This window comes from Sapajus apella, unplaced genomic scaffold (genome assembly GCF_009761245.1).
Source record: "Sapajus apella isolate SASKATOON/1434 unplaced genomic scaffold, GSC_monkey_1.0 scaffold6, whole genome shotgun sequence".
NCBI classification, from domain to species: Eukaryota; Metazoa; Chordata; class Mammalia; order Primates; family Cebidae; genus Sapajus; species Sapajus apella.
Genome location: NW_022436946.1, coordinates 73,087,088 through 73,102,041, shown reverse-complemented (window position 1 = coordinate 73,102,041; position 14,954 = coordinate 73,087,088). Strand labels below are relative to the sequence as shown.

General features: G+C 35.2%; 1 protein-coding gene across 6 annotated transcripts in view; it reads right to left on the bottom strand.

Annotated features, from left to right (window-relative positions):
* FILIP1 (filamin A interacting protein 1) overlaps positions 1-14,954 on the bottom strand; it is a 239,292-nt gene that overhangs the window by 120,132 nt on the left and 104,206 nt on the right. For all 6 annotated transcript variants that reach the window (XM_032275485.1, XM_032275487.1, XM_032275484.1 and 3 more), the window contains exon 2: positions 1,859-2,140. In XM_032275485.1, the coding sequence (XP_032131376.1) occupies positions 1,859-2,140 (282 nt within the window). The remainder of the gene's footprint in view (positions 1-1,858; positions 2,141-14,954) is intronic.

The following is a 14,954-nucleotide window of genomic DNA, read 5'->3' as shown; positions in this document are numbered from 1 at the left end:
AATTCCTTAAAATACCAGGTCCTTCATTTATCTTTCTCTTCATTGCCTCCCACATAAATGATGTCTTGCACTTTTTACTTATTGATAGCTGCTCCATAATATATCTGTTATTTAATTTAGTATATTGTATTTATAAAGATTCATGGAAAGCAAAATGCATGTCTTTGGAGACTTCTGACTAATTTCTTTAATATCTCAGAAGTATGAGTTTATATTTTGCATAGCCAGGATCTGAAGCCATATCTAGCACCACTATGAACATAAAAATCACATGAATCTTAAATACTTTCCAGAGTTTAACATGATATAACAGTATAACAGCCTTATACAGAAATTAGAGTCTGCAAGAGCCACTGGCTTTGCAAGAGCCTCCATGGATGGAGAGAAGTGAGCTAATGATGTTGTTTTGCGAAGGTTTCTAAGGCAAAAGTTGTCCCTTTCACTCAGGTCAATAGCTTCGGCTAGGGGCAGCTTAAATGGTGAAGTAATTCTGCCTCTGTACACAACAAATGTTAATAGACAAAAATACTAACCACATTTTTGGGAGTGATTAAGGTATTTTTAGTAACAGTGGTTTCTCTAGAATATTTTATCTTTTGCTGTGAAATGCCAACATGATTTTTCTCAGTCTGTAAATGGTAAGCTCAATCATATTTGTTTGTTTGTTTAAACACCAGTTTTGTATGTTATTTGTTTTTCTTTACCCCAGGGGTTTCCTTATCTGTATACACACAGAGATGATAACAGGAACAGAGTGACTCACTCTAGTTTAGAGTAGGTTGCAATTATCTCTCAAAAGCTAACAGTGTCCATAAGCCAACAAGGATTTTATTTCATGCAATTGTTATTAATATTATTCCTTCAGAGGCTCATGCAAGCTAAGAAACTAATAAAAACAAAAATGAAAATAGTAGCTCCACTTTCTAAGTTATATTCTTCTCGAAAAAAAAAAAAAAAAAGTATTCTTTCTCTACTTCCAGAAATCTACTTGTTCAAGGCTCAAAAATTCAGAAGAATCCTGACTTCCTGCCTGCCTCCTGGGTCCCTAGAAATACAAACTTAATGGGAGGGAGGGACCTGGCTCATGGCAACTAAATAAGATTGCTGGGGGTGACAGAGGAAAGAGCACAGGATGAAGAATCAGGAAGGCTGAGATGAGATCTAGACAAACCTTTAATCCTTCTAGGCCTCAGATTATTCATTTATAAAATACAGATGACATCCACATTTTTATTGTGATCATATGAGATAGTAGATTTGAAAATGTTTAGGAAACTATTAGGTACCTCATAATGAATGCAATGCTCTGCTTATTTGTGTGCATTTCATCTCCTATGATGTTATAGAATATTGAGGCTGAAAGTTAAAAAAAAAAAGAGAGAAAAGACTGTATAATAAGGCTAGTTTCAAGAAAGCCTTTTTTTGCCTCTATTTCCCCATCTCTCTTTTACTCTACCTTCTAGAAAAATAACAAAAGTAACAATTGACCTTAACTCTCCATTTTAATCATCACTGAATTTCTGCATTTTTCTGTCACAGTCAATGTCTAAATTAGATAACCTAATTGATTACCTACTGACTGAAAGGGCCTGTATTAAATCATTACCAAAATCATATAATGAAGAAATTTTATGCTTTTAGGGAAGTTCAAAGTTAGAATTGGCACTTTTTCATTTATCATTCATTCAACAAATACTTGTTTAGTGAAAACTTGTGCCAGGCACTAGGGATTTAGAAATAAGGGAAACATATCTTTTTCCCTATAAAGTTCATGATTCAGAGAGGGGAACAGATTTACATTCTCTTATTTTATAGCTTAGAAACCAAAAATACAACAGTTGGGAAAGTTTGACTCTACCTGCAATTCCCCTTCCATTATACTGAGTAGTTGGATGAGGTCTTCTTTGGATAACTCCAGGGATTTCTTAGTCTTTCGTTCACTTTCTCCAGATGTTTTTAGGTGTCGTTTGACAGTTCCTGAGGCCATGACATCATCTTCCTTCCTATTTGATTTCTTCTTCTTTTTTGCATCTTCTGAGAGACTTTTTTCACCAGCATTGCCGATGATGGAAGGCTTGGGACAGGAGATATGCCCATCAGATGAATTTTCACCACCTTGGTTTCGAGATCTCATTCCCACCTACAACATATAAAAAAAAGATAAGATGTTCTTTACCACCATCAAAATTATTTTTGCCTAAATACTTAGAAACTTATAGTAAATTTACCACAACACGAATAAAGAAAAATCAAATGAATATTTCATTAAAATTTTCAGGAAACCCCTTTGATGGCCTTCAGAAAAAATATAAGTAAGATTTTAACCTGACAAACCCCTCAAGCCAAATGATCAAGGTCAATATCAACAGTGCTAAGTCATATTGCTATTACACAGCCACCATAATAATATATCAATATTGGTTCATTAATTGTAACAAATGTTCTATACTATACTAATGGAGAATGTTAATTATAGAGGAAACTGGGTGTGGGGACATATGTGTATTATCTTTTATAATGTTATGAATCTAAAACTGACCTAAAATAAAATAAATAAATAAAAAAGTAAAAGCTGTTCTAAAATAAAATAAAAATAAATAAAATAAAAACTATTTCAAGATAAAATAAACAGTTTCTTTATTTGTCAGAAAATTCAAACCTGAAACCCTGCCAGGAACCAGCTGGATGTCACAGTGTGAAAAAAAAAAAAAGCCCACATAGGGTGGGGGCTTAAAATGGAGAGAGGAAAAGGGAAACGCAAAGGGAAGAGGAGGATGGTGTCACTTTTAGTGATATGCAATTCTATTTTCTCATAGTCTCTATTTTAAAATCAGGTCTTTTAATGACATTTACAGTAATAAGAGCACAAAGAATTGGGAGAAAATGAATCAATTTCAAAATCAAAATTTAAAACAATATTTTGAGGTAAAATAAAAAAGACAAAGCAGTAGCTAAGATATTAACTTGTCCCATGAGAAGCACATTCAAGTAATTCCATGATGAATGCTTTATAGTTTCTCTATCAGTCTTTGAGCAAAAGAATTGTACCAACAGGTATGTTACAAACAAACATACTGAACTCACAGGCTAGGTCTTAAAGTACTGTGAAGAGAGCTCTAATATCCTGGGGGTGTATTACAAAATTTGCCTAAACCCTTAAATATAGTAGATTAGCTCATGAGCTTATTTAAAAACTCACGGTATAAATAGCCCTTACCATGAACAGCTAAGCAACAAGTTTTCATCATTCATTCCAGATAAAATACAGTGACTTTGTTATCTGAAAGTAAATTTCCTTTATGAACCCAACCATACTTGAGAAACTAAGGAAAAATTTTTTAAAAAACATTAAGTTTGTAACACAAAACATAAACATGATGTGATGTTTTCTTTCAGACAGTGAATATCCAATTCTTCAAATGAATCTTGAAATCTACATTAATGCTCTTTTTTGAAAATTAAACTTATAAGCAAATAGACCCTCTTATGTATGTATGAACTTTCTACAGCACCCCAACTTTTAACAATATAAACCAAAGGAATGTTCCCTGATACTAGCACCCTGTTTTCTGGTTCACTCCATGATTAGTTTCCAATTTTAGAGTATCTTTTGTGCTTCTCTAGTGAACAAAGAATAGAAGTTTCTTTGTAATGGAAGCCAGAGCACTTTAGAACAACCCTACTGTATTTTATCACAGCTTATTTGTGGGCAGAATGGGCTGACTTAAGCACCAAGCTAAAAAAAAAAAAGAAGTGATGAATAAAGAGTTTTGAATTTAACTCATGATGTGTTATGGCTTACAACTAAGACACACGGACTTCCCAAATTGAACTATGATTCTGTACGACTTCATACCACATGTGAATTCCTTTTATCTGAAATAATTTTCTCTAAAAGATCTTAAAGCTTTTTGAGACGACATGTAAAATATTGATTTGACAACTTTAATTTAAATCATCAGCTAATAGAAGTCCCAGACAATAGTTCCCAAGGCAAAGGAAGAGCTTAATCATACACAGTACTAATATCTGATTGTATTACGTATTTGTACCTTGTCTCCCTAAAATGTCTATGTCTTTATAGGATCCATAGTATTAGGATATTCCTGAGAAGACAAATGTAATAACTATTCATATGTTACCTGCATTTACTCAATCACAATTATATCTGCAAACATACAGAAAATAAAGTCTATTTAGTATCAACTTTATGTTTAGTTCTTTCTAAAAATGCCAGTCTGAAATTAATGTTTTAAAATAAATTTTATTATAGTATTATATTAATGACTTTTACAGAAAAAAATCCACCCATTTTAGAATTATCTAATTATTTTATATAATTATTCAGGTTAAAAGCTTAAGTTCCCCATTACCTTCTACATTAATTCACTTTAACTGATGGAAAATCTCATGTGATAGACCCATGATGTTAATTTTATCTTAACAAATATTTTTCTTTTGTGATACTGAAATTTCATATTAATTAGTTTTCCTTTGGCATGAGCATATAGATTTTTAGTTCTTTCTTGGTCAGATAAATGAGGTCTTCTATCTACCTTCACAATAAAGTCAGCAATCAGCACCTGTTCTATCTCAGGAATACAGAAGTACTCAGCAATAACAAATGAATCCAGAATGTTTTAGCAAGGAATTAGCATCTATGAGGAAGATAAACATAACTTCTCAATAGAATAACTAAGTCTGTTATTGATAATGCCCACTTTAAAGCGCTTTATTCTATTTTGGAGGGAGAAGACATTAAAGCAATAAAGGACTTGCATGTGTCAAATATGGTGACATTTATACCTTCATATTTTTAATAGCTCTCTTCATATTTTTAATAGCTCTTAAGTGTTACACAGTATAGGAAGCATTTTACATATGGTAACTTGTTTAATATTTATATCAACTCTGTGAAGTAGGTGCTATACTCAGGTTTATAGAAGAAGCTCTGAGGTTTAAATAAATTAAATATCTTTCTCTCGATCACACAGCTACTCCACCTGGATAGAAAAACTAGAATTTGAACTCAGGTCAGACATTAAATACTATCCACTATACAGCTTTCCTCTAAGTTCTTAAATACATGTTAATTGGAAGAGAAGAGATCCCTCATAAATCAGAGGATCAAGAAAAGTTACAGGCCAGACGAAGTGGCTCACGGCCATAATCCCAGCACTTTGGGAGGCTGAGGCAGGTGAACAAGCCTGGCCAACATGGCAAAACCCCGTCTCTACTAAAAATACAAAAATTAGCTAGAAGTGATGGCGTGCTGCTGTAATCCCAGCTACTAGGGAGGCTGAGGCAGAAGAATTGCTTGAACCTGTAAGACAGAGGTTACAGTGAGCTGAGATTGTGCCACTGCACTCCAGCCTGGGCAACAGAGCAAGATTTCGTCTCAAAATAAAAGAAAAAGCTACAAATGCTCACTAAGATGTTTTCTCACTTCACACTACAGAATTTGAGAAATCCATGTATATGTCTTCCTCAATAGACACTCTTGCAACACTCACATAGCAATTTAAATTAGGTTACTGAGCAATAATTCGTTTTCTGAAATAATTAAACCTACTGTAGAACTTCTAAGATGATGAATCATTCAAAAGTCTTCCTGAGAAGCAATCTGGTCAATTATTAAGGGTACAGTTATGAAAACAGGATGTAAAGTCTGAACAGAGACAATTGCAGGCTTATTGTGTTAAAAACCCTGGAGCTGAACAACAGTAAACACTTTGTCAGTGTTGGCCAAATCCTGTCTATTGTGCTTACAAGGGTTGCAGACAGGTAACAGAAAAGGCATCCAGAACTCCTTAGGCTTCTGTATAGCTGATTGCACAACTGCAAGTTTAAGACATGTAGATAACATTTTCTGAAAGAAGCCAAGAATGCCTTTGCATCATCCCAGTGTATATCCTTTTAAAAAAGTTCTTCCCAAGAAAAAGATATAAATAAACTGAAGATTCATATCAGGTTTTATGACCTTTTTTAAAAAAAATCAGCATTAACTGGGGCACAGATGCTTCTCTTTGATAAGCAAATTATCTTAACAGAGTTCATAAAATATACTTACTTTCCATTTCATAGTAGTCAGCAATAATTTGCATGGAATTTGCTAACTAGAGTGTGAAGAAAAGAAAGACCAAATGTTATTCTGAAACTTCCTCTTTTATCTATGGTCCTCTCTCCTTTTTATTCCCCTGCTCCAGACCTTCCAGAGCATACTCTCAGATGAATAATATAACAGGAATCAGAAAATGTAAAGCCTTTTAGTCATTTATGCTGAACTAACAATTATTTCTAGAGCAAGTATTTTTTTGAACAAGAAAAGAAAAAAAGAAAAAAAATGTCTACAGCAATTCTAGCTCCCAGACTTCCTTAGCTCTTAAATCCTGTCCTTGAATTTTCCCTAGCACTCTCACCTTTGCCCTTGCTCCTTTCCAAATTTGTATTTTCCTGTTATGATTCAACATTGCTCAAAATACTCCCCATCCCACCACCAACAAAAACTTCTTTTCTGTATAAATTAGGTTTTGGCATCTTTCCTATGCTTCTCAGGTATCCAACCCCTATCTGCTCCTGGTTTTACTTTATCTATGTGTGTTTTCAAGAACCTACCTAGTGCATAGAATGAGATGCCATAATAATTTTATATATTTAATTTCTATTTTAAATTACTTTATAGAATTATGAGGAAGAATTATCATAGTAGAAAAGGAAAGCACATAATTACAGAAAAGCTGAGATTTTACAATGTGGCCTGGCAAAAGGCCTGCTGCAAGTGGAGCTTCCAGAACATTACCACAGAACTATCCTGACTCTTTCTTACACATAAATGACAATACCCAAATCACCCAAAACTCAAAAAGGAAATATCTGTTCTAGTTTTATGTCATCAGTGAATTTTCACTTGCAAAAGACCAATTAAATCAACTAATTTCTTCCCCATCAATGCCAGATTACTTCCTAAGTGTGTTATCTTATTGGCTAAATCTGCATATAAACATCCCAACTCATAAAATGTTCAAATATTTCTCATTAGGTTATCATGTATTCTATAGTATATATTGCTCAGAAATGTTCCAAGTTTGCCTTTAAATTTTTCTTTCTCCTCTTCATCCTATTTATGCAACAAGTCATGTAAAATATTTGTTTTACTTCTCATTACCTATACTTATTAAATCCTAAAAAAAACTAAGGTTTTTATTTAAAGTATTTTTATCCTATTAGGGTAGATTTATGCAGACAAATTGAAAATTCCTCTAAGTAATTTCACAAAATGTTAGAATTCAGAGAAAGGGATTCTCTTGGAGTCACTGCAGTGATGTCATCAAAAGGCCAAAGAAAATATTATAACTGTGGCAAAATAGAAAAATATTATTCTACTTCAGCTTAAAACTATGGTGAAATATTTTATGAAGTTCTGTTTAATATCCTTAAAGAACAATACCAGTAGGCCCAGAAAAATTTCCAGAAAAAAAGGACAAAAAATATAACAAGAGAATAGATCAGGAAACTCCCATGAAATAAGACATCTTTTTAGACTAGCATTCCTGAGTCTAAAAGAATGTACAATTTGAGTTTTAAACTTTGAATGGTAATATATGGCAACCGTTCTTACCAACATTTTGATTAAAATCCCCAAACTGATGGATTCTTTTATCATAATGTGTTCTGTAGCTGTCCTTTACTTTCCCTTCCACTAACCATGACCTAGTATTGAGGATCCTCCACTTCACCAGAAACTGTATTTCCAGTCTTACCCTTCAATGCCTCCTATACATTTATTATGCTTGTTTAGTCACTGATTACAAATTATGTCTGGTATATTTTATTTCTATATCTTTGCTCATGAATTTATTTCCTAAAATGGCCTGTTCTTTCCCGGTACTCTTCAGGCCTCCTCTGACTATTCCAACACGTGCCAATTCTCCTTCCTGGGCAATTCTGTACACTTATTTGTTCTCTATATGAATTACTTGGTGCTTTTAATGCTTGCTTTCATTATTGTTATTGTTCCAAACATAATCTCTTCAAGGACATTTAATAAGACTTCTTCAAATCGTTTAAATGCCAATTAATAGACATTATTTGATGGTTTGAATTTATGACATTTTACATATTAGAATATAGGTTTATAGAACTCATTGCTTCCAATTAAAATAACTGGATAAAATACAATTAAAAAGAAAGGACTATTTAGATACACTTGTTAACAGATGCCAAAAGCAATTAGTAATATTTGGAGAGATTTCTAAAACTAAAATAATAAAAGTTTCATGATAGTTAACATGTACACTTTGGGATAAACATGGTGAATTAAAACTTGCATTTATTTCTACCCTCTCCTGAAACACACTAAAATAAAAATAAAGAAACAAAAGATGACAGATAAAATAGGAGTGTAAATGACAGCAGATGATGATGAGAGATGGTAACACAATTTTGGAGGATGGAAAGTCAATAGATAAATGGGGACTTACTTGGCACCTAAATGCTAGCAGTGAAGAAAGTAAAAGAGATGCAAATTGTTCAATTTTCCTAATTACTCTCAAGCTAGGGATGTTTTGGCTTCACAGGGCAGGAGGGTAAACAGGACACAGGTCCCAGATCCTTAAGTCATGGTGTATGTTTAGGAAATACTCATGATATTTGAGTCCGGGGTGACTACAGCAAGATTCAAACCAGATCCCTCCAACTTGAGGCTGGAACTTCTTGTACTATATTCTTGTCACTGAGCCTGAAACATCAGCGCCCTTCCTCACTACTCCTTCCCACTGTCCCTCCACAACGTCTCTCTTCCCTCCTTCAGCTGGTACTGACTTATTCCTCTGCGAAACTCCTGTAGCACATTTAGTTTGCACCACCCATTTATCACTTAATAATACTGCCTACTGTGGTTCTTGAATGGCTCCTGTTATTAGTCTTGTTGACTCCTCTATAATGCAGACAACTTTGCATAAGAATAGTGTTTCTATTTTATCTTCCTAAATTAACTGGCATGCTAGCCCCTCTACTCCTACAACTGAGGAAATTGAGGCTCAGATCACACAGCTGATCAATGGAATAGTTGGAACCAGGACTCAAGTCTCATGAGTATTTCCTAAACATAAACCTTGACTTCAAGATCTGTAATCTTGCAGCATGGGTATTACACTTCACTTACTTATATTCACTTCCAGTATCTATAAAAGGGTTTTTAATTATTTTCTTTTTTACTTCAATCACAGAAAAAGGCTACTTTGAATTATATAAAAGAGAAAAGCATTTAACTGTCTAGTAATACACTATTATATATAGTGGTGATGACATAATGACACTTTTTTCTGGCGTTTTCAACATCAGTGATTCCTGCTTGAACCTCAAGTACATTTTAAAATATTTTTATATTTATAATTCTTTATGATTATAATTCTAATGTCACTGTCACTACTGGACACAGCATGTAATACATAATCATTGATTAAATAAAAAAAGTATGACCCTCGAATTTAAGTGATTATGAACGTTCTTTTGTTTTCTGGTAAATTTTACCTTTACTTTTTCTACTTGACTACTATAATTTTTTCAGACATTTTAGTAGTACCATCTGGCTTCTGAAGAAAAGAGAATGTCACCATTTAGTTTAATTAAAGTCTCTAAACGTCTGGAAAATTACCAGACCCCTAGTTAGCCAGGACTAGAATTTCTTCCTGTATTTCATCAGGCTCAGAATTGAATAAGAATCAGTCATTTTCCTGCCACTAAGAAAACAGGACTATTGGTAGCCAGAAAGACATGTACCTTTGACATTATCTCAGCAGTCAATATTTGCTGAATTATTCTTAAATATTGCCTTTGTTTGCAATAACAATAGCTGACATTAAGTGCAGAGCTTATGATGTACTTAACCACCTGATACACATTGGTGCAAAAGTGACTACGGTTTTTGCATTGTTGAAATTTGCCATTTGATACTGGAATACATTCTTAAATAAATGTGTTTATGTTATACATCATTTTAATGTACATTTCTTGCTTTTTTTTTGCTAATGACTTACTACTTGCTATTTATTTTATATATATTTTAGACTACGGAAATGATGTTACAAAAAGCATATTCGAGGGATTTTGTTATTCAAGTTCAAAATGGGTAGTAAAGTAACAAAGACAACTGGCAACATCAACAACATGTTTGTTCCAGGAACTGCTAACAAACGTACAGTGCAGTGGTAGTTCAAGAAGTTTTACAAAGGAGATGAGAGCATTAAAGAAGAGGAGCACAGTGGCTGGCCATCAGAAGTTGACAATGATTCTTTTACAAATACACAAGAAGTTGCTGAAGAACTCAATGTCGACCATTCTACAGTCATTTGGCATGTGAAGCAAACTGGAAAGGTGAAAAAGTTTGATAAGTGGGTGCCTCCCGGGCTGAGCAAAAATTTTAAAAAATCGTCATGTTGAATGAAGCATTGTCTTCTCTTATTCTATGCAATAACTATAAACCATTTCTCCACCTGATTGTGACGCACAAAGAAAAGTGGATTCTATACAACAACCGGCGATGACCAGCTCAGTGGTTGGACTGAGAAGAAGCTCCAAAGGACTTCCCAAAGCCAAATTTGCGCCAAAAAAAGGTCACAGTCACTGTTTGGTGGTCTGTCGCCGGACTGAACTACTAAAGTTTTCATAATCCTGGCGAAACCATTACATCTGAGAAATATGCTTAGCAAATCCATGTGATGCACTGAAAACTGTAATGCCTGCAGCTGGCCTTGGTCAACAGAAAGGGCCCAATGCTTTGCAACAATGCCAGACCACACGTTGCAGAACCAGCCTTTCAAAAGTTGAATAAATTGGGCCACTAAGTTTTGCCATAATCACCTGACCTCTCGCCAACCTACTGCTACTTCGTCAACAATCTTGACAACTTTTTGCAGGGAAAACACTTCCACAACAGCAGGATCCAGAAAATACTTTCCAAGAGTTCATCGCATCCTGAAGCATGGATTTTTATGCTACAGGTATAAACAAACTTATTTCTCATTGGCAAAATGTGTTGATTGTAATCATTCCTATTTTGATTACTAAAGATGTGTTTGAGCTTAGTTGTAATAATTTAAAATTCATGGTCTGAAACCACAATTACTTTTGCACCTATCATTTCCTGACATACTGATGACAGCCTGGTAAAGCAAGTACTATAATTATTCTTCTTATAAGGAAAATGAGGCTTAAAGAATTGTAGTCATTTGCCCAAATGATATGGACAGCACCTGGGAAAGCCTGAGCTAGAACACAGGTCTGTTTGGATTCTCCATGTGCAAGAAGTCTGAATGGAATTTGCCATCACATCAAGACTACTGCATACAAATGCATTTATAGTCACCTTGTCATGAGCTGAAATAAGTTTAGTCACAGGGCATAGCATCCCCCAAGATGTCTCAAACAATAATAAATGATAAAGAATCCCACTATTCCAGTGGAAATTTTTCTTAGTTGTGCAATAATTCTTTCTTCCAAGACCACATTCTCTTTCCCCACTTCTTCATCACACTGCCTTTCTACTACTTAATACTTGAGGTTTTCAAAGGAGCCGAATGGTAACTTTGCCCTCACAGTCTTGAATTTTGACTTCTTGGATTGAAAAAATCATTAATACTTCAGAAACAGAACAATTTTATGACAACTGGATATGAGTAGAACTGGTTTTCAAAGGTAACTGAATTAAGAAAAGTTCTAGTTTGTGGATTATTCTATTAAGCCAACTGTACAAAATTTCCTGATAGAAAAATGTTTGTCTTTATATAGCAAATATTCTCAATTTTATTGCATTTTCCAGAAACTTGGGGCAAATCCCAATTGATGGCTCATGTTCATAAGACAAGTTAAACTCCATGAGGTGAAAGACATGCAGTGGTTTAGATGATATCATTGCTTTATGCTGACAAAGGAAAAAAAAAAAAGAAATACAGCACAGATCACCCCATCTTTGTGGGGCTGATGACTTCATGTGTTCTAAACGCCTGCACATACTTCAACTGTATTCAGGTGTCCTTTAAATGTCTTTACTTTCAAATCCCTAGAGCATTTCATAACATAAAAGAATAACCTAAAATCAGATGTAATGTACGAAGTCAAGTTGTGTCTTTTTTGAACTCCTCCTGACTTCTGTCTCTTCTAATTGGTCCTGAGATCCCTTGTCTTAGATTAGATCAAAGCATAGAGAGCCTAAATTGAAAACAGACATAGTTACTACATAAACCAATAAAGGAGAAATGTAAGAATTATTCCCTTTAAAACACATCCTATGAATGCAACTGAATCTACATGACTGTCAAAGATGTTTATTTGATGTTTATAGATGTTTATCACTCTGATATTGTGTTAAGAGACCCTGGATACTGTATCAGTCAAGCAATCAACATAAATTTAGTTGCTATGTAAATGCGAAGGCTGGCAAGAACCACAAAGTTGAAGAAGAGCTTTGTGATGAACTAATTAAGGTGCACTAGAAATTTATTTTATCTAAAATGCCATGCCACAATGCAGAAGTTTCAGGCTCAGTGTGGGCAGGAAGTATATAAGAAAATGAGTCATCACATTTTAGAATAATTTTTTTCAAATACATAATGGCCCTTAGCCTCCTATCTTCTCTACACTCCAGCCACCCTACCTCAGCACACACCCAACTCCACACTGGACCTTAAGGTGTCTCATCACCTCATACATTAACATCCTTAGTGTTTGTTTCCTTAACATGCTGAATCTTCCTAAAGATGTTTGCCATTAACCCCAAGGAATCAAAAGAGCTGCATCCCTAACCCCACACACTTATTCTGTAATCCTGGACAAATCACTTAACTCTCTAACCCACAAGGTCCTCATCTGTATAATGAGGACAATAATGCCTTGATGTACTACCCACACTGTATGCATGTGAAATCATAATGCCTGTTTTACTCTCCATACGTATGTGAAAATATTTACTAGAAATATTAAGGCAAGAAGCATTAACCTATGGCAGATTAACTATTGGAGTCATCAAACACTTCTCAATATCCTCACATAGGTAGCACCAGGGACAAAGCCACTTACTTTCAACTGTGAGCATCTAGCACAGGGATGGGCAAACTTTTTCTTTAAGAGGCAGACATTAAATATTTTAGGCTTTTCAGGCCATATAGTCTCTATTGCATCTAGTCAACTGTATTATTATAGCACAAAGGCAGCAACAAATAATACATAAACGAATGGGTATGGCTGGAGTTGACCCTTAGCTTTTAGTTTGCCAACCCTGATAGAGACTATGTGACAAAAATGATGAATGTGTTTAAACTGGGATAAATAGAAATGATTTCTGCCACTCCTCATTCTGTGCTCTAGTTTACAGTATTTAGAAAATGACTGAAAGTAAGAGAGAAGAAAAAAAAAAAAAACGCCACTTCTTCTCTTCCAGATAAACTGAAGGAGGACATGAACATAAAAGGTTTCTCCTGCAGAGTTTGAGGAATCTAAGGTGGAAGAACCTGACATTCTGTTTCCTAGCTAAACTTTGACAGTAGGACTCTGCTGACATTAGCCATCATGCATGGGATATGCAGACAGGGAATACAGTTCTAGCAACATGTGCCTGTAGAAAGGAGGTGATAGCAAGGAATGCCCACTAAGTGTATAGAGGAGATACAGAAGTGGCCATGTGCCCAGCAAAGGTGGAAGGTAGCTTGGAGAGGCAGCTGACATACTAACAGGAGAGTCACCAAGGCAGACGGCCTCAAGAAGATCACCCAAACTGGAGTTAAAATGGAAGACACAGCTATGCTTGAAGGACTCTGCAGCCTTTGTGTGAGTTATGGTGGGATTCCAAGACAGCAGTAGAGATAGGAGAATTTTACAAGAAAGAACTACGGGCACTACTTCACCAGAAGCCAAGCTGAGAGATGACATCAGAGAATACAGGTAGGATGGGCTTTACAGGCTTGTGACCCATTACAGTTACACAGGGCCCTGCACTCAGTTTAATGCTCAGATGTAGCTATCTTGAAATTCTTAGTTATTTTTGAACAAGGGGACCTACATTTTTGTTTTGCACTGTATGCTCCAAATTACGTGCCCAGTCCTGATGGCAGCAGGAAAGCCAGTCTAAACTAGATATTGGATGTGCTCCCTAACCTACTTCCACCAGACTACCATGCTAGCAAACTCCCCTCCCACTCTCCAACACTGATGCTCAGTGTTGTGTGATACCACAAGGTATGGGGGAGGAGAGCTTGGGAGAAGGCAAAGGAAAGACGGAAATGGAATTTGGGTTTGATCTACGATTGAGTTATGCATATTGAATGTAACAACAACAAAATAATCACCAGATAAAATTTTACCAGAAAATATCCAGGTTAAGTTCTCTACTTCTGTCAGGCATTATGAGAAAGGAGAATAGGATGGGTAAGTAAAGAGCAAAATTGAATTCATTAAAAAATGATTATTAGACTTGTACCCCTGAGTTGTACATGTATCTTAACTTTGAAATGTAATACTGATTACAGTTTTATAAACTATAAAGTACTATAGGACTTTCACACTATGCATGCAAAGGAATTTTTCTTCAAGTCTCATCACTATTCTTCTTTCCCTGATTTTGAAAAAGACAAGCAAGAAATAAGGCTCATCTGGGGCCTGGAGGCAGCCAGAGTTCAGTCTTTCCAAGAATGAAATGACTGTACAGCTCCTCTCAGAGGAGGCTGGTGAGGACCTGTCATAAGAGGGAATGGTACAGGAGTAATCTGTCCTAAAGCTATCCATTGCCTCTCTTTCTGCCCCTCCTCAACTCCTTACTTTAGACACATTTCTCATTTTCCCATCTGTGCTCCTCTTCCATGCTTTCACTACAATTTTAAAATGAAATCCCAGTGATATGCTGCTTTTGTAGAGGCCTCTTTACCCCTCACTTCCTTGAAGTGTGCCCCAAGCCCAAACATGAC